Source organism: Phasianus colchicus, chromosome 10 (assembly GCF_987193195.1).
Source record: "Phasianus colchicus chromosome 10, bPhaCol1.hap1.1, whole genome shotgun sequence".
Classification (NCBI taxonomy): domain Eukaryota; kingdom Metazoa; phylum Chordata; class Aves; order Galliformes; family Phasianidae; genus Phasianus; species Phasianus colchicus.
In genome coordinates, this window is record NC_143445.1 from 113,467 (window position 1) to 139,079 (window position 25,613).

Here is a 25,613-nt window from a genome sequence, read left to right on the forward strand (position 1 = left end):
CCCAAAAGGTGACTTCTAAGCCTTAATCTCTATCCTGAACACCCACAGAGCCTGCTCCTGTGCTCTGCCCTCCTCACCTTCAATCCCTCCCCTAACCCTAAACTTTGGGTACCTGGTTATGCAGAGCAGAGCAGGAATGGTCGAGTCTTAGAGCAAATCCTGTAATGCAGTGATGAATGTGAAGCGATGTCTGTACAGGAGGTGACGTGTGACTGATCATCTTGAGGCTATAAGGAGGTGGGTAGGAATGTTGAGGAATGCTTGAAAGAGCAAGGAGGCCATGATTCATTGTATGAGCAAGATCCTTGCGGCAGTACAGAGCACATCATGATGGAAAAATACAAGTAAGAATGTCAGTGAAGGTCAGGGTGACCTTGATGCTGGAAGTAAGCAGATAAGGAGGAACCAGTATGTGCAGAAAAGACAGGAGCTAGCAGATAAGAATGCGCACACACCCACACATCCAAACATTGCGAGCTGATGTAGCAATGTTGTGTACAGACCAGTTAGGAGCACGTTAACATATTATGTAAATAATCAAAAGATGCCGTGTGTACTTGATTTATAAAAGCCCTAATTCCTAGCACAATAAACAAAGCTTTGATCACTCATATTGAGTCTGTCATGCTTCCCCGCACGCTGGAAACCATTCCCTGGTGAAATCCGTGGCATAGGAATGCTGGCATGAGCTCAGCTCTACCTCAGGCCCTCATGGGCCTGCAGGTGGCACGAGGCTGTGAAGGTGGCTGTGAGGTCACTTCTGTGTGTGGAGTTGACAGGCCAGCCCCAGGAGCGTGTCCCAGAAAGGAATAGTGTGCTGCCTTCTGCCTGAAGCAGCTGGTGGTCAGCCCTTGACTTCTGGCTGGGATCTGTGCACACAGGATCACATCTGCAGTGTCCATGAGAGGCCGACAGAAAGTGCCAGATTGATGTGTTGACTGTGGGATCCTCTCAGCCTGAGCACCAGGAAGGGCCCATGGAGGAAGAAGGAGGTTTGTGTAAGGGATTGTGATGGCTCTTCTGTGTGAGGACACAACTCCATAGCAGGAGGGACGTGACTTGGTCGTGTCTGTCCATGAAGCTGGCACGTGCCTTGGAAGATGATGGTGAGGTTCCTTCTTCTCAATGGCTGACAGGCCACAAGAAAGCTGATGGGTGGCATTTCCATGAGGAAGTGATTTCCAACATGATGAAGTTGACCTTGGTAGTGGAATTGAGGAAAGGGGGAAAAAACTCCCTCAAAGTGCAGCTTGAAAGCTCGAGACGGGGCATGAGGAGGAGGAAATGTCACTGGAAGGGTTATGATGTGGGGCCATGCTGAGGGATCACTCCATGGCTTTGTGTTTCAAGGGACGTTCAGAGGGGCTTGAGAGACATCAGTGACATGACTGCAGTGCCAGGGTCAGAGCGGGGCGGAGAGGAGAGGTGGGTGTCTGCAGACCACAGGGAAATAGGGGCTGGGCTGGAGCAGCATAGGAAATTGTGCAGAGGAGAAGGCAGTGGGTGCTGGTGAGGATGGAAGGCCCAAAACCAATGAAATCTTTGTCCCCTTGTCCATGGGTTGTGAGGGGATTTATCATGCTTATGGTAATGGGGCCTCACTGCCTCCTTGCATCCCTGTGCAGAGACTGGGAGGTGTCACACTGTTGTCCTCCACGTCAAATACAATCTGCCCCACCACACCAACCCGAGGACGAGCCCTGAGCTCATTCCCTCAGATACTGTCATGGAGTTAACTAGATCAATCTATGCCCGTTACAGGGAGATGGATCTCCACTCCAATGTGTGGGTGTCAGACCTTGGCCCTTCATCAAACAAACCAAGAGATATCTCAGCACAATGCTTTACCTGACTGTAATCATTGCCTCCATTTACCTGCTCTAACAAGTCCAAGGGGAGGCTGTGTTGGTAATGTCCCTCAGTGGGCCCCATTAGTACAGTACCTGAGGTTCATAGACCCAGCATCAAATGTACTGTGAGTCTCTCTGAAGTGCAGAAAGTTGCAGTGAGCCATTTCTGTTCCATAATATGCTAGAAGTCCAGATTTATACAGCTAGGTGGAGAGGATTCATAATGTAGTAAAGGAAGAAGATTTCAAAGATTTCAAATGTGTTTTATTTTCAGTGTCCTTTGGTCCTTATAGATCTTGGACTCTGAACCATGCAGAAGCCAGGAAAGCAAGAGGACTTAGCTGAGGGCAAATCCTTGACTGTATTCCTAGCACAGCTTTGGAAGAGGGATTCAGACTTCTGGCCCTGCTCTGAGCAGCCTCTTCTGATATGATGGTCTCAGCAGGGAGGCCAGCTGTGGCAGTGCTGCACACTGCCTGCCTGCCTGCAGCCACAGGGATGCCACCATACAGCGCTGTCACGGATTCCATCAGAACTGAGTTGACATAAATGCAATTTTTATTTTCAATAAAAATGTTCTCAGATTTCAAGTAGTGCATCTTGTTGCTTTTGGAACATCATTCTCCAATTGATGTTGATCCAGAGAGTCTCCTAAGGAGACCTGCATAGGCAGGAAAAGCAATTGCTTGAGGTCTGACACAGTACGGACAACCTGACTGCTCACCTCCCCAGGCCTGACGTGTCTGCTGTATGCCACCTGGCACTTGCATCACTTTTCCCTATGGCAGAATTCTCCACTGAAGTCTGCAGCTGGATGGTACAGTTCCTTCAGACCATTCCTTTACCTGCTTTCCTTAGAGAACTGTCTGCACACGGGCACAGGACAGGTTTCCAACTTTAAAACAAGCAACAGTAAAATACAATACAACTTCCCTAAAAAGAGAGCATACTCCTCAGCCATATCCCACCAGCGTGGTTCACCTTCCCAAAAGGAGAAGTACTTTACATAGGTAGACAGGAAACGATAAATATTAATAGGAAATGCCTATTAATTGATGGATAAATGACAGGGAGCAAAACCCCACTGTGTGATCAGAAGCATCCCATGCCATCTCCAGAAGCCTCAGAGGTCCTGTCTGGGACAGGCAGCTTTCCGAGAGGACCTGCAGGAGACCTGAGCCCCTGGAAGCTGCAGATGGAACTTGGGAAGAGGGTCTCAGGGCAGTAACTGCCAACTGTTGTCTTTGTCCCTGTAGCTGCAGCCCAACCCAGCGCACTCAATGCCCCCCAGATAAGTCAGTGGAGCCCTGGGGATAACCCAGCACTGAATTGGCCAAGAAACTCTGATTTATTCCCAACAAATACAAACATCCATGAACCATTGTGGGTCACTGGTGTCAATCTCAACCTGAAAGACTCAAGTATGGGTCACAGTCACTGCGGTGAAACCCATCACAGTGGGAAAACATCCCCACCAAACTATGGACATTAAAAAGGAACAATGTGGAAAAATCCATCAGGTCAGTCCTCAGATGAAGGTTATGTAAAATTTATCTGCTACAGAGGCAGAGAGCAAAAGGCATTGGATTGTGACTCAAAGAACTAAAAGAGGTCTAATTCATTTAATCCATGAGCTAATACAAACACTGTCAGAGTGAAGGACACTGGTTTATGACATAACGTGAGGAAGAAAGGAGGTCGCTGGTCTATGAAACGTCATTCCTGTGCCATGACCAGTGCAGATAACGCTGGAGTAGAAGCTCCAGGCCACAAGCACACTGAGCACAAGTTCTCACTTGCCAAATGAACGTGGAGGCCACCACTGCAAAAATGCTGCTTCATACCATCTTTTCTCCCTGCTCCACACCGTCACTCTGCTCCACACCGTCAAGTCCACTATCAGTACTCCCAGGAGCCCGCCAGGCTGGCAGCTGGGAGAAGTCAATGTGGGGACAGGAAGCGCATCCCTACAGCACTCATCCCAGCAGGGACAGGACAGGGCAGAGGAGCAAGGGAGAGGCAGGCTGAGGATAGGTGGCTGGAGTGGTGATGTGAGCTCACTGTCACTGCAGCACCTGAATGGCCCCTGGAAGATGTGTCGGCTGGCAGCACTGGGAGGTCATGGAGTGCATCAGCAGTGACAGCACTGGAGAGGGGAGGGCAGGGCAGGCTATTTTGCAATCTTGAGAGTATGATGAACATTGTTCTGATGGAGACACAATGTATAATGGAGAACTTTGCTGAGTGCACCCTTGAGCTCCTGGTTCCTCATGCTGTAAATGAGGGGGTTCTGTGTTGGAGGCACCACCGAGTACAGAAATGACACCACCAGATCCAGGGATGGGGAAGCGACAGAGGGGGGCTTCAGGTAGGCAAACATGGCAGTGCTGAGAAACAGGCAGACCACAGCCAGGTGAGGAAGGCACGTGGAGAAGGTTTTGTGCCGTCCCTGCTAAGAGGGCATCCTCAGCACGGCCCTGAAGATCTGCACATAGGACAGCACAATGAATAAAAAACAGCCAAATAAGACAAGGACACCAGCCATGATAAGTCCAACTTCCCTGAGGTAGGATTCTGAGCAGGAGAGCTTGAGGATCTGGGGGATTTCACAGAAGAACTGATCCACAGCATTGCCTTGGCAGAGAGGCAGGGAAAATGTATTGGCAGTGTGCAGCAGGGAATTAAGGAAACCAGTGCCCCAGGCAGCTGCTGCCATGGTGGCACAAGCTCTGCTGTCCATTAAGGTCCCGTAGTGCAGGGGCTTGCAGATGGCAACGAAGCGGTCATAGGACATAACAGTGAGGACAGAATACTCTGCTGACATGAAAAAGACAAACAGAAATTTCTGGGCAACACATCCAGCATAGGAGATGTGCCTGGTGTCGCAGAGGGCATTGGCCATGGCTTTGGGGAGAGTGGTGGAGATGCAGCCCAGGTCGAGGAGGGCGAGGTTGAGGAGGAAGAAGTGCATGGGGGTGTGCAGGCGGTGGTGGCAGGCTACGGCTGTGCTGATGAGGCCGTTGCCCAGGAGGGCAGCCAGGTAGATGCCCAGCAAGAGCCAGAAGTGCAGGAGCTGCAGCTGCCGCGTGTCTGCCAACGCCAGCAGGAGGAACTCGCTGATGGAGCTGCTGTTGGGCATCTGCAGTTCCTGGGCATGGAGTCCTGTGCAGAGTGCAGAAGATAATGACAAGTCAAGACCATGTTTATTCTTTCTCCTAGGGAAACTGCTCATTTAAATCCATAACTTGTGCTTAACTTCATGATCTTCAGCATCCTGTAAGAAGCAGAGGCTTAAGGAGCTCTTACTTCTTTCATTTTGTATTCTTATGCCATTTGAATATTATCATCTTAGGAGCTCTTTCTATGCCTCATATCTTTACTCCAAGTGCTCTTAGAGCCTCCAACCCCAGCCTCTGTGCACTTAAATTAGTGTTTGAGAAATCTGTCTGTTTGCAGGATAAGTGCATTATTCATGTCTGCAGAAAGAGATGTTTATTTCAGCTGGTTCCATCCTTCGGGGAAGGACAGACTGAAAGCGCATTCAGTGTGACTGTACACAAAACAAATGATTGATAAGAATTCTGGAGTCTCAGAGCTGTGTTCAAAGTTGAAAACCCCTTTTAGATTTCAGCCTCCAATCCTTTTTGTATAAAATGAATCTAAAAGTAATATAAAAGCACTATAATATAAAAGGAAAATCCCTGCCTTGTCTCTCCTCTTGAAAAGTACCCTTGAAAACACTCTGGGGTGCTATGGAGCTGTGATGCCCTATCCTAGGTAGCAGCTGTGGCAGCAGAAGGCCCCTGCCTTGCCCTGCCAGGAGGCTCCTTCCCCCCACACGTCTCCCCGCAGCGCCCTGGGCAGCTCCCCGGGCAGTCTGAGTGCTGAGTGCTGAGTGCTGAGTGCTGAGTGCTGAGTGCTGAACCTGGCAGGCGGCAGAGTCCCTGCCCCGGCACACAGCCCCTGGGGCACAGCAGGGACCTGCTCTGCAGGTCAGCCCTGGGCACCCGGCTGCAGCCTGCAGCCGTCCCGGGACACGCAGCCCACATGGCTATGCTCTGAAGCTGCAGCACAGAAGCCCTCACCTGGAGCAGAAGTCGTTTGTGTTTGTTAAAGAAACACAGACTGTCTGAAGCCCGTTTTGCACTGGGATGTCCCAGATTTAGTGATTCCTCCAGTAAAAGCAGCTGCATTGCCTGTAGCCAGAGACTTACCATGTCAAGGGCTGTGAGCAATGTTCCTCCACTGAGCTCAAAGCCTGCTCACACCACACTTATCCTGTCAAATCTCTCTCCTTTCTCTTCTGTCCTCATGGCACTTGCAGATCATGCCTCCAGCCCTGCTGCATGCTGCGCAGGAGCTGTTCCTGGGCACAGCTGTCTCTCTGCAGCACTGCCCACTTGTAGGAGCTCCCTGTGTCCCAGGAGCCCAGCCCGACTCAGCAGCAGCAGCAGATCTGATTTTTATCTGCTGCACTGATCTCCCCTGAGAAGTGCCTGGGTCTCCATGGCCAACAGCTCCTCAAAGACAAAAGAAACATGATTGTAATTTGAAATCTGCTGAGTTTGTGCCATCGAGAAGCCATCCAGAAGATCCCTGGAGAGCACAGGTGACAGCTTCTTGACCAAGCTGTAGAGGAACCTATGAGGGGTGGTGCCCTGCTGGATCACATGCTAATTTGCAAGGAAGGGCTTGTAGGGAATGTGATGGTCAAAGCAAATCTGGGCTGCAGTGGCCATGGGATGGTGGAGCTGAGGAGTCTGAATGGGAGGACGAAAGACAAGCTCACAGCTTTGGGCTGCAGGAGACCACATCTTGGCTTCTTCAAGTGTCATGGTGTACAGAACAGCAGGGTAAGGCTCTGAGGGAATAGGGTCAAAAAATATGGTAACTATGTATCACTGCTTCCAAACAGAATAAATCCATTCCAAGGAAGAGGAAGCCAAGTAAGAATGTCTGAATTGCTGAATGACTGGGAAAGACTGACCTGGTCAAACCCAAACACAGAAAGGAAGCATACAGGAAGTGGAAACAAGAAATCACCTGGCAGCAAAGCAAACAGACTTTGTCCAGCGTATCTGCTGAGATAAGAATGTCAGAGTTCAACGGCACTTGAATGTGCCCAGGCATATCACAGACAAGAAGGGCTTGTAGAAATATGTAAGCGACCAAAGGAAGGCTAGGGAGACTGTGGACCCACAGTAAAATGGGGCAGGGAACCTGGTGAGACAGGAGATGGAAAAGTCTCTGATCCTCATTTCCTTCCTGACCTCACGGTTTATTAGTTGGACTGGGCTTCTTGGAATCCTAGGTGCCAAAGACTGGTGGGAAATGTTGATGCAAGGCAGATGTACTGTTGGTGAAAGTAGAGGTGATCAGGGAATACCTAAGCAAACAGGATCCCGTGTTGGAAGAGACTGACAGGAATTGCAGAATCCTTGAATGGTTTGGGTTGGAAGGACCTTAAAGATTGTGCAGTTCAATCTCCCTTGCTGTATGCAGGGCTGTCACCCAGTAGATCAGGATGCTTGGGCTTTTGACATCTTGAATATCTCCAAGGATGGGGTATACACAACAAGGCTACCTGTTCCATGCCTCACATCATGATCTATGGAATGTTATCATTGTGTTCCAAATGTCTAATGTAAAACTCTCTTTTGCTTTATTGCCATTCTACCATGTCCTATTATTTGGAAATCAAGTAAAAAGTCTCCAGCTTTGTTATATGAACAAGACCATAGCTAGAAAACGGAGGGAACACATAATGCAGAGTAGTGCCTCCACGTTTCAAATCCCCAACACAAGAAATACGACAGCAAGCTGGAGAGGATTTCAGAAGATTCAAACAAAATGTTTGAGGCTGGAACACTTCACCTGTGTGGATAGGGAGATGGAGCTGAGCTTGTCCAGCCTGGAGAAGAGAAGGCTGAAGGGGATCTGACTGCAGCCTGCCAGAACCTTTGAGGAGGTGATGGAGAGCACAGAGCCAGGCCCATGTGTGGGAGGTGAGAGAGGAGAGGTTCAGCCTGTGCATCAGAAAAGCACCATTTTCACAACAAGCTGATACAAGAACTGGTGCAGGTCACCCAATGAGGCTCTGCAGTCTCTACCCATGGAGGTTTTCAAAATCCACCAGGAGCAAATGCTGAAAAACTTGGTCTGTTCCTCTTTGTGATGGCTTGGACGGCACACGTCCTCCAAATTCCCTTCCAGCCTGGCTTATCTTGTGATTCTACACCTTCATGGCCTATTGCTGATGGGCAGACAGCAGATCTTACAGGGCATGAAGCGTGCTGTGCTGCCTGTGATCATCTAAAAAAAAAAAAGTCTGAGAACATGAAAAGAGATCAGAACCACCGTGTGACTCAGTGCAAAGACTGAGAGATGTCATGAACAGCTCTGGGCATGGAAATTCTGGGGGCATCAGGCTCCATGCAAGACACAAAAGGATCTTCTCTTCTTTGTGAAGCTGTAAGTCTGAACGATGTTCGTTAATGCCAATGGAATTGAAAGAATGCTTTGAAGAAAAAGATAGAAATCCATAAAAACATGCTAACACACTTCTCAACTTCTAATAATCATTCATGAGTCCTTGCTATTTTAAGGTTGAAAACATTTGTCTTTTGGTTTATTTTGTGTCTTTCTGTTTTTAGTTTTTCTTGAAGACAATGCTTTCCAGAACTGTGTTAGCAGAACACAGATGACTTCAGGTATTTTTTCAAGTATATTCCCTGAGCTACTTGTTCCACACCAGCTCCATGCCTCACATCATGATCCATGGAATGTTAGAAATTCTTTCCAAATGTCTAATGTAAAACTCTTTTTCTTTTTTATCATTTATCCTTGTTCTATTATTCAGAAATTATGTAAGAAGTCCATCTCCGTAGCTAGAAGATGCAGAGAAGGCATGATGCAGAGTTGTGCCTCTACATTTCAGATCCTCAGCACAAAAAGGTGACTGCAAGTGGGAGTTGATATAAATGTGTTAAAACATCACAACTTCAAATATTCTCATGTGCTCTCTCTCTCTTTGTAAGCTGAAAACACTCATATTTGAGGGGATAGCGTGTCTTTTATTTATTTATTTATTTGTTGGATTGTTTGTTTGTTTGTTTATTTTCCCTAAAGGGACAGTGTTTTCCAGAACTGTGTTTTCAGGACACAGATGCCTTCAGGTACAGGAACACAGACAGTGGTGCCAGTGCCAATGCCCTGTGACCAATGCCCAGCATCCACCGCTGCTCTACCCTGCTGCGTATTTGATGTCCCTCATCCTGCAGGTGTCTCCAGCTCTCCTCAATCAATGACCATGGTTCAGGACATGTTTTCAGCAGGCCATCTGGACACATGCTCTTCCCACTGCTCTCCATATTTCCCCATCCCTTGCTCTTTGTTCACTCAGATACCTCCCAAATATCTGGCTGACCTATCACACTCAGGGAGATTACTGGAATTTGCTCCATCTCTCTTAAGTCTGATGGACTCTTTTCTCAACTCCTTAACTGTGATTCTATCTATCCCTTCCAATCTCTATCTAACTTGTTTCTTGTACAAATATTCCCTGTGAAAGGCAAACCTCATTAGATGAAGTTTGGACAAGGCGCGCAGTTAAACACTGTGTTTTATTGTTCTTTCAATTGCATCACATTTCCTTCTGTCTGCTTGGAAAAAAGAAAAAAAAAAGAAAAAAAAATCTTTCATTACCCTTGTGCTGCTGGTTCTCTGAGGAAAGCCAGTGGGAGTTGCTGGAAAGGAGGTTTAACACTGAGCGCATGACAGGAGAGGAGAAGTGTGATGGGAGGAAAAGTGATGCCAGTCCTATGGGGCCAATGGGAGGAGAAAGGGTGTGGGGAAGTAGAGGAAAACGTTTGTCCACACAGTGACAGAGCAAAGCTCATTAGGGGACATCCTGGGTCAATATCAATAGCCAAGCGCTGGTTTAGATTCTTGTTCAAAACTAACTGTAAATCAATAAATAAATTGAATTCTTAAATGCCCATTCTTCTCTTCCTCTTCAAACTCTCTCCAGATACCAGCCCAGTTTGGTGTACAAGTTCTGAACACCTGAAGAAGATGACAGGAAGGCACAAGGCACAGGAGGGCTCTTCAGGTTGTTATGGGTCCCAGGGAGCATTTGCTGCCGAGTTCGTCAACCTCCAGCACTGAGAGAAGATTACACAAAGTGCTCAAGAAGACCAAGTCAGAAGGAACAGTGAAGTTTCTTGGAGTATTAATGGGCTCCACTGAGGGCAATTGACAAGCAAGCTTCCCCAGGGACTTGTTAGAGCAGAAAATTGGAAGCCATGATTGCAGGCAGACCACGGCACTGGGATGGTGGCTGTGATGCTGAGCAAAGCCTCCTTTGTCTTCTGAAGCAGAAAGGCCAAGCCCTGATCCCCAGAGCCTTGGCAGGGAGATCGTGTCCCTCCTGCTGGCTCAGGGCCCTTCCTGGGGCAGTGGGATGGAGGTTTGTCTGATGTCAAATGAAAGACCAGGGCACAGCAGCTGCCAGACTCTGCATGGGGTGCAAGGATGCCGTGAGGCCCAAGTCCCATGTGGGCAGTGTGTCTCATGCCAGGATGTGGGATGTGAGAAGGGCCCAGTCTCTACAAATTATTCAACTGCAGTGGAACTTTGAACATGAGATCTCTCAGGCGCAAGGTGGAGACACCATTTCCTCACTGGTAGCATTTGGTTCTGGGGATGCCATGTTTGATGCTCACCCACATGCAGAGCTCCTGTCTGACTGCAACACCACTGTGCTCATATCAGCTGTGACAACACAGTGGAGCTGAAATCACTGAGCTTGTCTCCCCTTTACAGCACAGTGACTCTGACATCACTGCAGTACTGACCACTGACACAACCCAGTAATTCTGACATCACTGCTCTCCACACTACCGAGACAACACCGTGACTGTGCTGCCACTGAACTCCTACCCACTGTGACAGCACAGTGATCCAACATCACTGTGCTTGTACCCACTGTCATGGAATCCTAGGACAACCCACAGTGGGAAGGACCCACAGTTATCATCAGGTCCCCCATTTGGCTCCACACGCCTGTCCTAAAAGCAGAGCATATGACTGAGTGTGTTGTCTGTTCCTGAGTTATCTAGATCAGTGTGTGTCTGTGACAGAGGGCAGAAGGCTTGGCAGTCCCACTGGCCAAAAAATAAAGAAATAAAATAAAATAAAATAAGATAAAATAAAATAAAATAAAATAAAATAAAATAAAATAAAATAAAATATATAATATAATATAATATAATATAATATAATATAATAATATATAAAGAAATAATAATAAAAATAACAAAAAACAGCGGCAAAGATCTAAGGAGGAAACTTATTTTTACTAAATATGATATTGGAATGTAAGATAGCACAATGTTATAAAATAAAATTGCAATTTACTGTAATCAAATAAAATGAGACAGTGAGTGTCTGAAACCAGAAGCCTTACACTGAACTGAAGGCGCACGGCTGGGGAGCGTAGCCACACACTGCCAGGCAGCGAGCAAGTGAGAGATCCCGGGACTTCCTCCCATGGCTTATCTTCCCCTCTGAACTCAGAGTCCTCGGGAAATGCGGTTCTTCTTCTCTTCTGAGAACCAGGTATCCAGAACAGTCAGTACACAGAACTGAAGTATTATCTCTAATACCTAACCCTAATTTCCGGTGCTTTACATGATGTTATGATATGGAATACTGATACCAAGAGCCATAAAACCTTGACACCAGATGGGGCATTTGCAACTTGGCAAGGCGAACATGATGTGTTATGTTGTTGAACCATGCTTCTGGAATCAGTCTGTCTACTGTTGATTAATTCATCTGACTTCAAAGTACGTTTTGCAGTGATGACCCAATGTTTACCAGGAGCTGCCAGCCCCGCAAGCCCCAAGGACGTCTCCAGGGAAAGCAGTGAGGAAGAGAAAATGACATCCTCTGCTGCTGAGCTGGGCTGGGCTCCTGGGACACAGGGAGCTCCTACAAGTGGGCAGCGCTGCAGAGAGACAGCTGTGCCCAGGAGCAGCTCTTCTGCACAGCACAGCCTGCGGGTGACAGGAGGAGAGGAGAGAAAAGGCAGAGAGCTTATAGGATGTGTACGGTGTGAGCAGGTGTTGAGCTCACTGCTGGAGCACTGCTCACAGCCTTTGACAAGGTAATTCTCACTGCAGGCTATGACTCTGCCGCCTGCCAGGCTCAGCACTCAGCACTCAGCACTCAGCACTCAGCACTCAGCACTCAGCACTCAGCACTCAGCACTCAGCACTCAGCCTGCCTGGGGAGCTGCCCAGGGCGCTGCGGGGAGACGTGCTGGGGGAAGGAGCCCTCTGCACAGCAGGGCAGGGCAGGGATCTGCTGCCACAGCTGCTGCCTGGGGTTGGGGGATCGCAGATACACTGCACCCCAGAGTGTTTGCAAAGGCACTTTTCAAGAGAAGAGACAGGGCAGGGATTTTCCATTTCATCTTCTTAGGTAATGGGAAAGAGTTGGTGGCAGAAATCTGAAAGGAACTGTGAAATTTGAACTCATCTCTGAGAATCCTGAACTGTACATTTTTCAGTCTGCAGTTATATGAACAAGCTCCTCATGTGCTTTCAAGCTCTGTTCTCCCAAAGGACAGCACCAGCAAAATTACCATAATTCTCTGCAGACATGAATAATGCACTTATCCTGCAAACAAGCAGCTTTCTCTAACAGAAATTTAAGTGCACAGAATTTGGGATGGGCACTGTGAGTGAAGATGGGGTAAAGATACGAGGCATGGAAATTGGTCATAGGAGGAAGATATACAGGAGGCTGGGATATGAATAGGAAATGACAGGAAAGTAAGAGCTCTTTAAGCTTCTACTTAAGGGCTGGTGAAGCTCATGTTAATCCAAGTTGTGAAGTTATGTGAACATTTTCGAAAGAGAAGTAAAAAAATGTTGTAGAATGGGGGGAGGAGTGTCTGAAAAATGTCATTATCTTCTGTACTCTGCACAGGACTCCGTGCTAAGAGGCAGCAGATGCCCAACAGCAGCTCCATCAGCGAGTTCGTCCTGCTGGCGTTGGCAGACACGCAGCAGCTGCAGCTCCTGCACTTCTGGCTCTTGCTGGGCATCCACCTGGCTGCCCTCCTGGGCAACGGCCTCATCAGCACAGCCGTAGCCTGCCACCACCGCCTGCACACCCCCATGCACTTCTTCCTCCTCAACCTCGCCCTCCTCGACCTGGGCTGCATCTCCACCACTCTCCCCAAAGCCATGGCCAATGCCCTCTGGGGCACCAGGCACATCTCCTATGCAGGATGTGTTGCGCAGGTCTTTTTCTTTTTGTTTTTGTTCTCAGCAGAATATTCTCTTCTCACCATCATGTCCTATGACTGCTACGTTGCCATCTGCAAGCCCCTGCACTATGGGACCTTGATGGACAGCAGAGCTTGTGCCACCATGGCAGCAGCTGCCTGGGGCACTGGGATTCTCTATTCCCTGCTGCACACCGCCAATACATTTTCCCTGCCTCTCTGCCAAGGCAATGCTGTGGATCAGTTCTTCTGTGAAATCCCCCACATCCTCAAGCTCTCATGCTCAGAATCAGACTATGTCAGGGAAATTGGGATTATTTCTTTTAGTTTTTCTTTTGTCCTTGAATGTTTTGTTTTCATTGTTGTATCCTATGTGCAGATCTTCAGGGCTGTGCTGAGGATGCCATCTGAGCAGGGACGGCACAAAGCCTTCTCCACGTGCCTTCCTCACCTGTCTGTGGTCTGCCTCTTTCTCAGCACTGGCATGGTTGCCTACCTGAAGCCGCCCTCCATCTCTTCCCCATCCCTGGACCTGGTGGTTTCATTTCTGTACTCGGTGGTGCCTCCAACACTGAACCCCCTCATCTACAGCATGAGGAACCAGGAGCTCAAGGATGCAGTGAGGAAAATGGTTTCATGGTCACATTTCAGCAGGGATCGTCTTCTCATCTGTCTCAACAAATGACTTGCAGTCTTTTCTGTAACGTGCCTATGTTATCACAGAATCACTGAATGGCCTGTATTGAAAAGGATCACAATGATCATCTGGTTTCAAGCTCCCCAGTCTCAGTTTAAAACCATTGCACCTTGTCCTATCACCATCAGCCTCGTACACAGCCGTTCCTGTTTATATGCTCCTTTCAAGTACTGGAAGGCCACAATGACGTCTCCCTGCAGCCTTCTCTTCTCCAAGCTAAACAATCCCAGTTCCCTCAACCTTTCCACATACGAGAGATGCTCCAGCCCTCTGGTCATCTTAGTGGCCCTCCTCAGGACCTGCCCCAACAGCTCCACGTCCTTCCTGTACTGGGGGCGCCAGGCCTGGACACAGCACTGCAGATGGGGCCTCACAACAGCTGAGTAGAGTGGGACAATCACCTCCCTCTCCCTGCTGGCCACCCCCTTTTAATGCAGCCCAGAACACAGTTGGCCTTCTGGGCTGCAAGTGCACACTGCTGGCTCATGTCCAGCTTCTCATCCACCAAGACCCCCAAGTCCTTCTCCGCAGGGCTGCTCTCAAGCGTTTCTTCGCCCAGTCTGTATAAACACCTTGCATTGCTCCAGCCAAAGTGCAGCACCTTGCAGTTAGCCTTCTTGAACTTCATTAGGTTCACATGGTCCCACTTCTCCAGCCTGTCCAGGTCCCTCTGGATAGCTTCCCTTCCCTCCCATGGATCAACTGCACTGCTCAGCTTGGTGTCATTTTCAAACTTGCTGAGGGTGCACTCGATGCCATCATCTGTGTCATTGATGAAGATGCTGAAGAGCATCCATGTCAAGACTGACCCTTGAGGGATACCACCTACTTTCTTCCTCACGTTATGTCATAAACCAGTGTCCTTCACTCTGACAGTGTTTGTATTAGCTCATGGATTAAATGAATTAGATCTCTTTTAGTTCTTTGAATCACAATCCAATGCCTTTTGCTCTCCGCCTCTGTAGCAGATAAATTTTACATACCCTTCATCTGAGGACTGACCTGATGGATCTTTCCACATTGTTCCTTTTTAATGTCCATAGTTTGGTGGGGATGTTTTCCCACTGTGATGGGTTTCACCACAGTGACTGTGACCTATACTTGAGTCTTTCAAGCTGAGTTTGACACCAGTGACCCACAATGGTTCATGGATGTTTGTGTTTGTTGGGAATAAATCAGAGTTTCTTGGCTTCCCAGTGGCCATTTCAATGCTGGGTCACGCCCAGGGATCCACTGACTTATCTGAGGAGCATTGAGTGCGTTGGGTTGGGCTGCAGCTACAGGGACAAAGACAACTGTTGGCAGTTACTGCCCTGAGACCCTCTTCCCAAGTTCCATCTGCAGCTTCCAGGGGCTCAGGTCTCCTGCAGGTCCTCTCGGAAAGCTGCCTGTCCCAGACAGGACCTCTGAGGCTTCTGGAGATGGCATGGGATGCTTCTGATCACACAGTGGGGTTTTGCTCCCTGTCATTTATCCTTCAATTAATAGGCATTTCCTATTAATATTTATCGTTTCCTGTCTACCTATGTAAAGTACTTCTCCTTTTGGGAAGGTGAACCATGCTGGTGGGATATGGCTGAGGAGTATGCTCTCTTTTTAGGGAAATTGTATCGTGCTTTACTGTTTTTTTGGGTTTTTTTTTTGTTTGTTTGTTTGTTTGTTTTTTGTTTTTGTTTTTTTTTAAAGCAGAAAGCAACATCCTGTGCCTGTGTGCAGACAGTTCTCTAAGGAAAGCAGGTAAAGGAATGGTCTGAAGGAACTGTACCATCCAGCTGCAGACTTCAGTGGAGAATTCTGCCGTAGGGAAAAGTGATGCAAGTGCCAGGTGGCATACAGCAGACATGTCAGGCCTGGGGAGGTGAGCAGTCAGGTTGTCTGTACAGTGTCAGACCCCAAGCAATTGCTTTTCCTGCCTATGCAGGTCTCCTTAGGAGACACTCTGGATCAACATCAATTGGAGAATCACAGAATCACAAAATGGCCTGGGTGGGAAGGGGCCTCAAGGATCGTGAATCTCCAACCCTCCTGCCACATGCAGGGCCAGCAACCTCCACATTTAATACCAGCCCTGGCTGCCCAGGGCCCCATCCATCCTGGCCTTGAACACCTCCAAGGATGGATGGGGCATCCACAACCTCTCTGGGCAGCTGTTCCAGCACCTCACCACTCTCTCTGTAAAGAACTTCCCCCTGACAGCCAACCTAAATCTTTCCTCCCTCAACTTCAAACCATTTTCCCTTGTCCTGCTGTTACCTACCCCTTCAAAGAGTAGATTCCCCTCCTGCTTGTAGGCTCCTTTTAGGTACTGAAAGGCTGCAATGAGGTCACCCTGCAGCCTTCTTTTCTCCAGGCTGAACAAGCCCAGCTCCCTCAGCCTGTCTTATTAGAGGAGGTGTTCCAACACCCTGATCATTTCCATGGCTCTCCTCCATGGAGGAGACCTCTCCAACAGACCTCTCCAAAAGCAACAAGATGCACTACTGTAAATCAGAAAACATTTTTATTGGGTGCCCTTTGAAATCTTTTTTCTTTACTACATTATGAAAGCTCACCAACTATCTGTATAAAGCTTGACTTCAAACACATTATGGAGCAGACATGGCTCATTGCAACTTTCTGCACTTCAGAGAGACCCGTGGTACATTTGATGTCAGGTCTACGAACCTCAGGTATTGAGTGGAGAATGTTGTAAGCACTTGAGAAAGTAAAGTTGGAAGAAAAAGAGGAGGGATCTTGGCGAACTAATGGGGCCCACAAAGGGACATTACCAACACATCCTCCCCTTGGACTTGTTAGAGCAGGTAAATGGAGGCAATGATTACAGTCAGGTAAAGCATTGTGCTGAGATATCTCTTGGTTTGTTTGATGAACGAGAAGGGCCAAGGTCTGACATCCAAACACTGGAGGGGAGATCCATCGTATCTGAGGGAATGAGCACAGGGCTCATCCTGGGGTTGGTGTGGTGGGGCAGATTGTATTCGACGTGGAGGACAACAGTGTGACACCTCCCAGTCTCTGCACAGGGATGCAAGGAGGCAGTGAGGCCCCATTACCATAAGCATAATAAATCTCCTCACAAACCATGGACAAGGGGACAAAGAACTTACTGCTGCTGGGACCCTCCATCCTCACCAGCACCCACTGCCTTCTCCTCTGCAGGATTTCCAGTGCTGCTCCAGCCCAGCCCCTATTTCCCTGTGGTCTGCAGACACCCACCTCTCCTCTCCGCCCCGCTCTGACCCTGGCACTGCAGTCATGTCACTGATGTCTCTCAAGCCCCTCTGAATGTCTCTTGAAACACAAAGCCATGGAGTGATCCCTCAGCATGGCCCCACATCATAACCCTTCCAGTGACATTTCCTCCTCCTCATGCCCCGTCTCGAGCTTTCAAGCTGCACTTTGAGGGAGTTTTTTCCCCCTTTCCTCAATTCCACTACCAAGGTCAACTTCATCATGTTGGAAATCACTTCCTCATGGAAATGCCACCCATCAGCTTTCTTGTGGCCTGTCAGCCATTGAGAAGAAGGAACCTCACCATCATCTTCCAAGGCACGTGCCAGCTTCATGGACAGACACGACCAAGTCACGTCCCTCCTGCTATGGAGTTGTGTCCTCACACAGAAGAGCCATCACAATCCCTTACACAAACCTCCTTCTTCCTCCATGGGCCCTTCCTGGTGCTCAGGCTGAGAGGATCCCACAGTCAACACATCAACCTGGCACTTTCTGTCGGCCTCTCGGGGACACTGCAGCTGACCAACAGCTGCTTCAGGCCGAAGGCAGCACACCATTCCTTTCTGGGACACGCTCCTGGGGCTGGCCTGTCAACTGCACACACAGAAGTGATCTCACAGCCACCTTCACAGCCTCGTGCCACCTGCAGGCCCATGAGGTCCTGAGGTAGAGCTGAGCTCATGGCAGCATTCCTACCCACCTCCTCCTTATGGCCTCAAGCTGCTCAGTCACACGTCACCTCCTGTACGGACGTTGCCTCACATTCATAACTGCATTACATGGATTTGCTCTAAGACTCGACCATTCCTGCTCTGCCCTGCAGAGCCAATTACCCAAAGTTTAGGGTTAGCGGAGAGAATGAAGGTGAGGAGGGCAGAGCACAGGAGCAGGCTCTGTGGGTTTTGGGTGATTAAGGGATTAAGGGATTAAGGGTTAGCACTCACCTTTTGGGGCAGAGATTAAGCAAAGGTTTAGTGAGAAGGCTTGGTGTTCTGCTAAGGTTTTCAGGACAGTGTTCTGATACAGGTAAGCATTACGGATTAGTGTTCTGTTTTGGGCTGCAGTGTGTAGGGTAATAGGTGGGGTTGAGGGTGGAACAAGGGGTGGTATAAGGGGAGTGGGGATTGGTTCATGGGTTTCCTGGGACGGTTCATGGGTTTCCTGGGCGGTCGCGTGTCACGGTATATAAGTGCTTGTTACGCAGCAATAAATTGGCTTTCGGCGTTGGAACGCTGGTCATTCGGTCCGTCCGACTGTCTCCTCGCTGGAGGTCGATGTTGCGCAGCAACATCTGGTGACCCCGACGTGATCTGTTGGGTGCTAAGCGTCGGGCACGAGATGAGCGCCGGCCGCGTGAGGCGGTGGCCGCGTGAGGCGGCGTGGGCACACGAGTGAGGTGTGCGGGGGGCCCGTGTGTCGCGTATTTGTCAGGCGCGGTGTTGTCTGTGTGAGTGAGGTGTGCGAGACCTCGGCCGACAACGGGGCTCGGCATGGACAAGGTGGTGAGTATGCTTAAATCTTTGGCCAAAGATGTAGGGATTACACTACATAAGAAGGAGTGCCAGCCGCTTTTAAAATGGATCCTGCGACGGCAACTCGCTTCGACTCCTTCTCAGTGTTTGCAGAAGGCGGTGTTAGAGGCGGTGGGAAAGGAACTTTGGGAGAGTGCCTGCGTAGGGAACAAGGAGGCATTGTCTCTGCTTCCCGCATATGGGACTCTGAAAGGCGTGTTAGAAAAGATTAGTGGTGAAGTTCAGTTGTGGGCTTGTGTGCAACAGTTACTTTGTCCGGAGAAGCCCGTCTCTTCTTCAGAGACCGTGGGATCGACAGGAGGGAAGGTCGAAGGGGGTATCAGGTTGGAAGAGGAATCTAAAGAAAAGAAATATCCGGGGGGAGGGTCTGACCAGCGAGAGGAGAATATTGAGAAAGGTCCCGGAGGGGAATTAGGGTGTTCAGGAAAAGGGGGGGATGAAGGAGAGACGAAAGTCTTGTTGGCCCCTCTTGAGGAGGATCAGGGTCAGAAAGTGACCCCTGTGGTTCCATCGGCACCAGCTGGATGCCCTCCTGTGAGAGGCGGAGCCTCGGTTCAATCTTCATCAGATGGTTCATTTTGGAGTATGAATTCGAGAGGTACCCTGACAATGTTCCCCGGAGCTAGTGGCTCATCAGCAGTTACTCAGTGGCCATGGTCCGCCACTCAGGGTCCCCCAGCCTTTTCAACGCTGCCTCCGCCGCCGTATAGCACGTCTTCTCTGGCCGCATTGCGTACCGGAGAGGGTGTTGTCCAAGCGACGGCAGACGCTCCGCTTCCCTCGTTGTCGCGCACGGTGTCTCTGCCGGGCGACAGAGGTGATAACAACAGATCTCAGAGAACGGGTGATCGCACAGAAGATAGCTCTGGAGGGGAAGAAGAGATGCCAGCTTCAGCTGACTCTGAAGTGGCTGTTTCTACCAATTCAGAGGATGAGGAGGTAGCAAGAAAGAGGTGGGCACGTAAGAAGGTGAATAAGGTGACAGAAGAATGGACCATTTGTGCTCGAGAGTGTCTTCTGTTGGGATGTGAAATTATCTCTGACCCTGTTAAATTAGGCTGTTACCCTGTGATCAGTGGCCCCCAAGGAACTAATTGGCAACCAATTGAGTATAAAATGTTACTCCAGGTGAAAAAAGCTGTGCAGGAGGGAGGATTTGCAAATCCTCAGACACAAGTCTTACTTGATGCGATTAGTATTTCAGGCCCCTTAATGTTTGATTGGCGACAAGTAGGGTGTGCTTGCTTGACAGCTGCTCAGGTCCCCATGTTTGAATCCTTCATCGGTGAGGAGGCCAAGACTTTGTTAACACGAGCGCGAGCTGATCCACAGGACCCGTTGCATGGGGTCCCTGCGGATGCGCTGATGGGTCAGGGCAACTGGAATACACCCCAAGAACAGTTAATTCTGCCTCGACCTGTTTTGGTCGCCGCCACCGACTTGGGTAGACGGGCGCTGGAGCGGATGAATGCAGTTATCAGTCCGACACCTAGTTATCTCCATATCAGATAAAAACCTGATGAACATTTTGGTCGCTTTGCAGACAGGGTACAATCAGTGGTTGCAAGCAGCAACCTGCCAATTGAAGCACAGGAAAATTGTGCTCCGTGAGTGTTTACAATCAGGAGCTTAGCCAGAGTACAAAACGGCTCTTGCAGCGCTTCCAGCCTCCGCTTCTGCTGGGGAGCTAATAGCTCACGGTTGTGCTTTTGGGCGTGCACAGGAAGTGCAGCCGCTTGCTGCGGTGCTCAGCGAGCAGGTTGCTAGGGTAACAACAGTGCTGCAAGCCTTTGCAGTACAAACACAGCTTGGCACCTGTTTCCGCTGTGGTAAGCGTGGTCACCTGGCGTGTGATTGTTTACGAGATTCTGTAGAACGAGCTCGCTGCTGGGTCTGTGGGAAGGTGGGGCATAGAGCACGAGACTGCCAAAAGCAGATAAACATTAAGAATCAAAGGGGCTCGGGAAACGGGACCATCGGGATGAAGAGGGACCCAGCATCCCGACCCAAAGCCTGAGTCCCAAAGCCCGCTGCACAGGCATGGACCAGCCCATGGCAAGGTCCGGATCAGGAGCACAACTAACTGCTCCGACTGTATGGCTTGCCGGGTCAAAAGCCTTAGAGCGGGGCCTGGAAATTCCTGTCCAGCCCTGCTTGGAGGATGAAACCCCAGTTGCTTTCCCTCTTCCTGGGGGTTGCGAGCCATCCCCCGGGGAGGATCTCCCGTTGATTCAAGTGAGCTCTGACCTAGGATCAAGACCTACTCTGCGTGCTCAGTTGTTTATTCAAGGCTTGTTATCACCTTCCCCCCCGCATACCTACATGACATTCTTAGTAGATTCAGGTGCCGATGTAACATCTATTGTGGAAATGCAATGGCCATGGAAGTGGCCACTAGAACCCCTCGCCCGCACAGTCAGTGGCATAGGAGGAATGATTGCCGGCCGTCGTAGCCGGATGCCTGTCCTGTTCCGATGGACAGACAATGGGGTGCCCAGGGAGGCAGGACCAATTCGACCATATGTCCTGAACATTCCCCTGTCTCTGATGGGCCGGGACATACTCGCCTTAGCAGGAGCAAGGCTGCTCATCGAGCCTTCCACCCAAGTTTTAGGGGAGGGGCCACTGGGGACCACCGCCCTTGCTGGCAACTGACATGGAGATCGGACGATCCCATCTGGGTCTCCCAGTGGCCCATTCCCGCTGAAAAACTTACTGCCCTGCACGAGCTTGTCCAACAAGAAGTGAATCAGGGGCACCTTGTGCCCTCCACCAGTCCCTGGAATTCCCCGGTGTTCGTCATTAAGAAAAAATCAGGCAAGTGGCGATTTTTGCATGACCTCCGAATGGTTAACTCTTCTATGGAGGACATGGGTGTAGTGGTAGTCTCTCATTGTTCGTCCTCTGCCGACCGAGGGCGCCACTTGCCAGTGAAACCGACCCCAACCGGGCCGGGGCCAAATGCTCACACAGACCCCAGAGTGCGTGAGGCAAAATGGCGTTTATTAAAATGTGGCAGGCACTTAAATATTCTTGTCCCACTTTGTCTACACCCCTTGCCTACCCGCTGTCCTATTGTGGGGCAGCGCTTGGCAAGCCCTGAGCATAGGAAACCTGACCCCGTCACATACCGTTTCCTCGCCACGCCTACTACACATGGGGCCACTGCAACCTGGTTTGCCACTTCCCTCAATGATTCCCACTGATTGGCAATGCATGATAATAGATCTTAAGGATTCCCCTTCAGCCCGCAGACACGAAGAGATTTGCCTTAACTACCCCCGCACTTAACAATGCTCAACCAGCCAAAAGATATGAGTGGGTTGTACTACCACAAGGGATGAAAAACTCACCCACAATCTGTCAGATGTATGTCTCATTGGCCCTGGAGGAGGTTCGGGGCGACACCCGACACTCATGATCATCCACTATATGGACGATCTGTTGCTGGCTGCCCCCCAGCTCCCGCCAGGACTATATGAGACAGTAGAGTCCTCCTTGCAGAAATTAGGATTAAATATTGGGAAAGAAAAGACACAACTCGTTCCACCCTACAAGTATCTGGGTACCCAATTGAGTGCCTGACTTGTCCAACCTCAGAAAATTCTGGTTCCCGATACTATGGTCTCCAACCTCCATCAGTTGCAGGTACTAGTGGGAGCCCTTCAGTGGCTCCGACAATTTCCTCTTTTCTCTGAGATGAAAATCTTCACTGACCTGCTAAAAGGAGACACCTCGCTAACTGCTCGACGAGAATTATTATCATCTCACCGACGGCTTTTGTCTCGTTTCCTTCAACGATTGCAAGAGGGGGGGCTATCGCGCCGCGACGCATCACAACACATTTCTGCACATCTCCTACTGCAAACACAAGGGGCTCTCATTATTTTACACCAGGGAATAACCCAACGCCATTTACTATTTGGGTATGTCTCCACGCCCCGTATAGCTCTTCCACAGTGGGATGATCTATTAGCGTCAGCTATTGATTTGGGCCCGTGGGAAGGTCCGAGCCCTCGACGAGGCCGAACCATTTGCCATCACAGTAGAGATGCAACCCAGCTCTTTGGAGTCCCTTCTCCACACCTCCATGCGAGTGCAAATGGCGTTAGCTGCGTTCCCTGCCACCTTTACGGCAGTCGCCCGCACCCCCTATGCTGATCTTCTATCAGCAGTCACGATATTGCCCTCCCTTCCCCTGTCTCCACATCCCCTAGATGCACGAACCGTTTTCACTGATGCAGCTGGAACCACGCATAAATTTGCAGCTGCTTGGTGGGAGAACGATCATTGGGAATCCCAGGTGGAAGCTGACAGCCAGTCTTCCCTACAGCGATTAGAGATGCTTGCTATTTGTTTAGCTTTGAAATTATTCCCTTCAGAACCCTTGAATATAGTTACTGATAGCCAATATTGTTTTCGCTCTGCTGCCTTATGCCGATCCTGCATTGAACCTTGTACCGAGATCGCTGCACTCCTGTACAATGCCCTAGCCCAGAGATCACATGCAGTCTTTGTAATGCACGTCAACAGTCACACCCAGCTCCCAGGGTTCATAACGGAAGGTAATGCAGCTGCTGACGCCGCCTGCTACCCCGCCCTGGTGGATGCTCGCATTGCTGCCGAACAGTCTCATCGGCAATTTCACCAATCAGCTCTTGCACTGCATCGTATGTTCCATATACCGCTGGCTAGTGCTCGAGAGGTTATTGCTGCTTGCCCAGCTTGTGGCTCAGCACCCCCACTTCCTACAGGCGTCAACCCCCGTGGATTGTGTCCCAACGACCTGTGGCAGATGGATGTCACCGAGTATGCATCATTTGGCTGCTTTCGGTTCCTACACATTGCATCAGCCCACACTGGCCAAAAGGGCAAAGACTGCGTCAAGGCCCTCCACCTGGCAGTCGCCGTAATGGGAGCACCGGCCACATTGAAGACTGATAATGGCCCGGGTTACAAGAGCCATCACTTTGCTCAATGGTGTCAGTCTTGGGGTATTGCGCACGTTTTCGGTATTCCCCACAACTCTACGGGGCGGGCGGTTGTTGAGCGAGTGCACAGAACACTCAAAGCTCGCCTTGATGCTCTTAGAGAGGGGGGAGCTGGGGAGTCATGCCCGCATGCTACCTTGCTGAAGGCTTTGTTCAGTCTAAACCACCTTGAGGGTCGACATGCAGATCATGCCCTCACAGATCGAGCACCAATAGGCGAAGTTCAGATCCGTCTGGGTGGGGGGCCGTGGCAGGCTGACCTGGTCCCATTGCTGGTCATGGGACGGGGCTATGCCTGTGTTCAGTTACCATTTGGGGTACGTTGGCCCCCAACCCGCTGGGTACGCCCGGCACAACGCTCCCCTGTGGCAGATGAATCATCGCAGGGCTGAGAAGGGATGAACTGGAGTTCAAGGGAACTAACATCGACGTTCTCTTACTTGCTGGGTCTCGCTAAGGGAGGCAGAATTGCGCGGTTCGGCTGCATGCTGGTTCCTTTCATGGTGGTGTTGCTCCTTCTTTGCCCCCTCGTCTACTCGGGTTTCTGGGCCGATTATGCGGCCTCTCAAAACGCAGAAATATGTGTTCTTCTCACCGGCTTGAATGATCCGGTTCAGACCTGCACGGTGGCTCATCGCGAATTACCCAGGTCACAACAAAAGTTCCCATCTGTCTGCTGGGAACTTGGTGGATAGTCTGCGCCAACGGCAAGGCGTGGAAAACTGTCCCAGCTAACACAACCCTCGGCCTTTGCACCTTTGGGGTACTGCTTTGGCCTGCAGCGCATACCCAAAAGCCTGGTGTTAGGGAAAAGAGAGCCTTGACAACCAATTATATCTCCAAATCTTGCCACGAAGAACTATACCTGCTGAATCTATCCCTCAGAATTTTCCTCAGCTTCTTCACTAGCCCTGTACTCATAGCTTGGACAACGACCAACGTGCAGAAGCTTGCATGCATTGTTGCAAAAAACGCGAATCGTTCGGCAGCCGCAATCGATTCCCTAGCCCAAGCACTTCATGCTTTAAAGGTTGCTCATGAAGAAGCCATTGACTTTGCACTTATGGCCTTAGGATCAGGATGTTCTTGGGCGGAGCCAGAAGAGATCGCACGTTATTGTTGTGTTCGTAGCAAAGGTTCTGTGGAAAACCTGCTACAATGGGCACAGCAGATGGGTCAAGAGTTGAGGGACACCTCGAAGAATATTTCCATTGTGGAAAGTTGGTGGTCTTGGGACTGGTCTTGGCTGGGAGGTGTGCTGGGGATGGTTCTTACGTGGATTGTGATTATTTTGCTGATTATCTGCTTCGAACCAATGTTACTCCAAATGCTAAACGGCATGATCAGGCGGCATCTGATCAGAGCTCACTTCTTGCTTTTGCCGCATCAAGAAATGTAATCAATTGCTTATTGCATCGGGAATGGGGAAACCGGGTTAAAGTGGGGTGCCATTAAAGGGTCGTATAAACTGTCATAGAGAGGGGGGAGATGTAGGGTAATAGGTGGGGTTGAGGGTGGAACAAAGGGTGGTATAAGGGGAGTGGGGATTGGTTCATGGGTTTCCTGGGAGGGTTCGTGGGTTTCCTGGGCAGTCCGTGTCATGATATATAAGTGCTTGTTACGCAGCAATAAATTGGCTTTCGGCGTAGGAACGCTGGTCGTTCGGTCTGTCCGACTGTCTCCTCGCCGGAGGTCGATGTTGCACAGCAACACAGTGAAGGTATTTAACAATTGTTAAATACAATATTTTAATGCTAGCAATTAAAGGTTGGTTTTAGCGTGAGTGGGAGAGTAACTGTGGGAATCTGTGCAGTCCATTCCTTGGGAATGTTCTTGGCAGAAACAATTAAAGAAGCCTTTTAAACGTTTAAAGAGCCTTCAGCCACTGCCATGAGGAGATCTTCATTAATGATGGACTTGCTGTGGTGGAAACAGTCTGTGTGACAGAAGTGCCCACTGCGTGTCCTTGCTTGTGTTTGCAGCCACACAGCAGCACTGTCACCAAGCCTCATG

General features: G+C 49.8%; 1 protein-coding gene and 1 pseudogene across 1 annotated transcript; one reads left to right on the forward strand and one right to left on the reverse strand.

Moving 5' to 3' along the window:
- Nucleotides 1–4,020: 4,020 nt before the first annotated feature.
- On the reverse strand, nucleotides 4,021–4,989 carry LOC149916495 (olfactory receptor 14J1-like; annotated as a pseudogene).
- Nucleotides 4,990–12,868: 7,879 nt separating this feature from the next.
- On the forward strand, nucleotides 12,869–13,831 carry LOC149916496 (olfactory receptor 14J1-like). Its single transcript, XM_090146916.1, has one exon. It carries the CDS (start codon nucleotides 12,869–12,871, stop codon nucleotides 13,829–13,831), a length of 963 nt encoding a protein of 320 aa, XP_090003042.1.
- The last annotated feature ends 11,782 nt before the right edge of the window (nucleotides 13,832–25,613 follow it).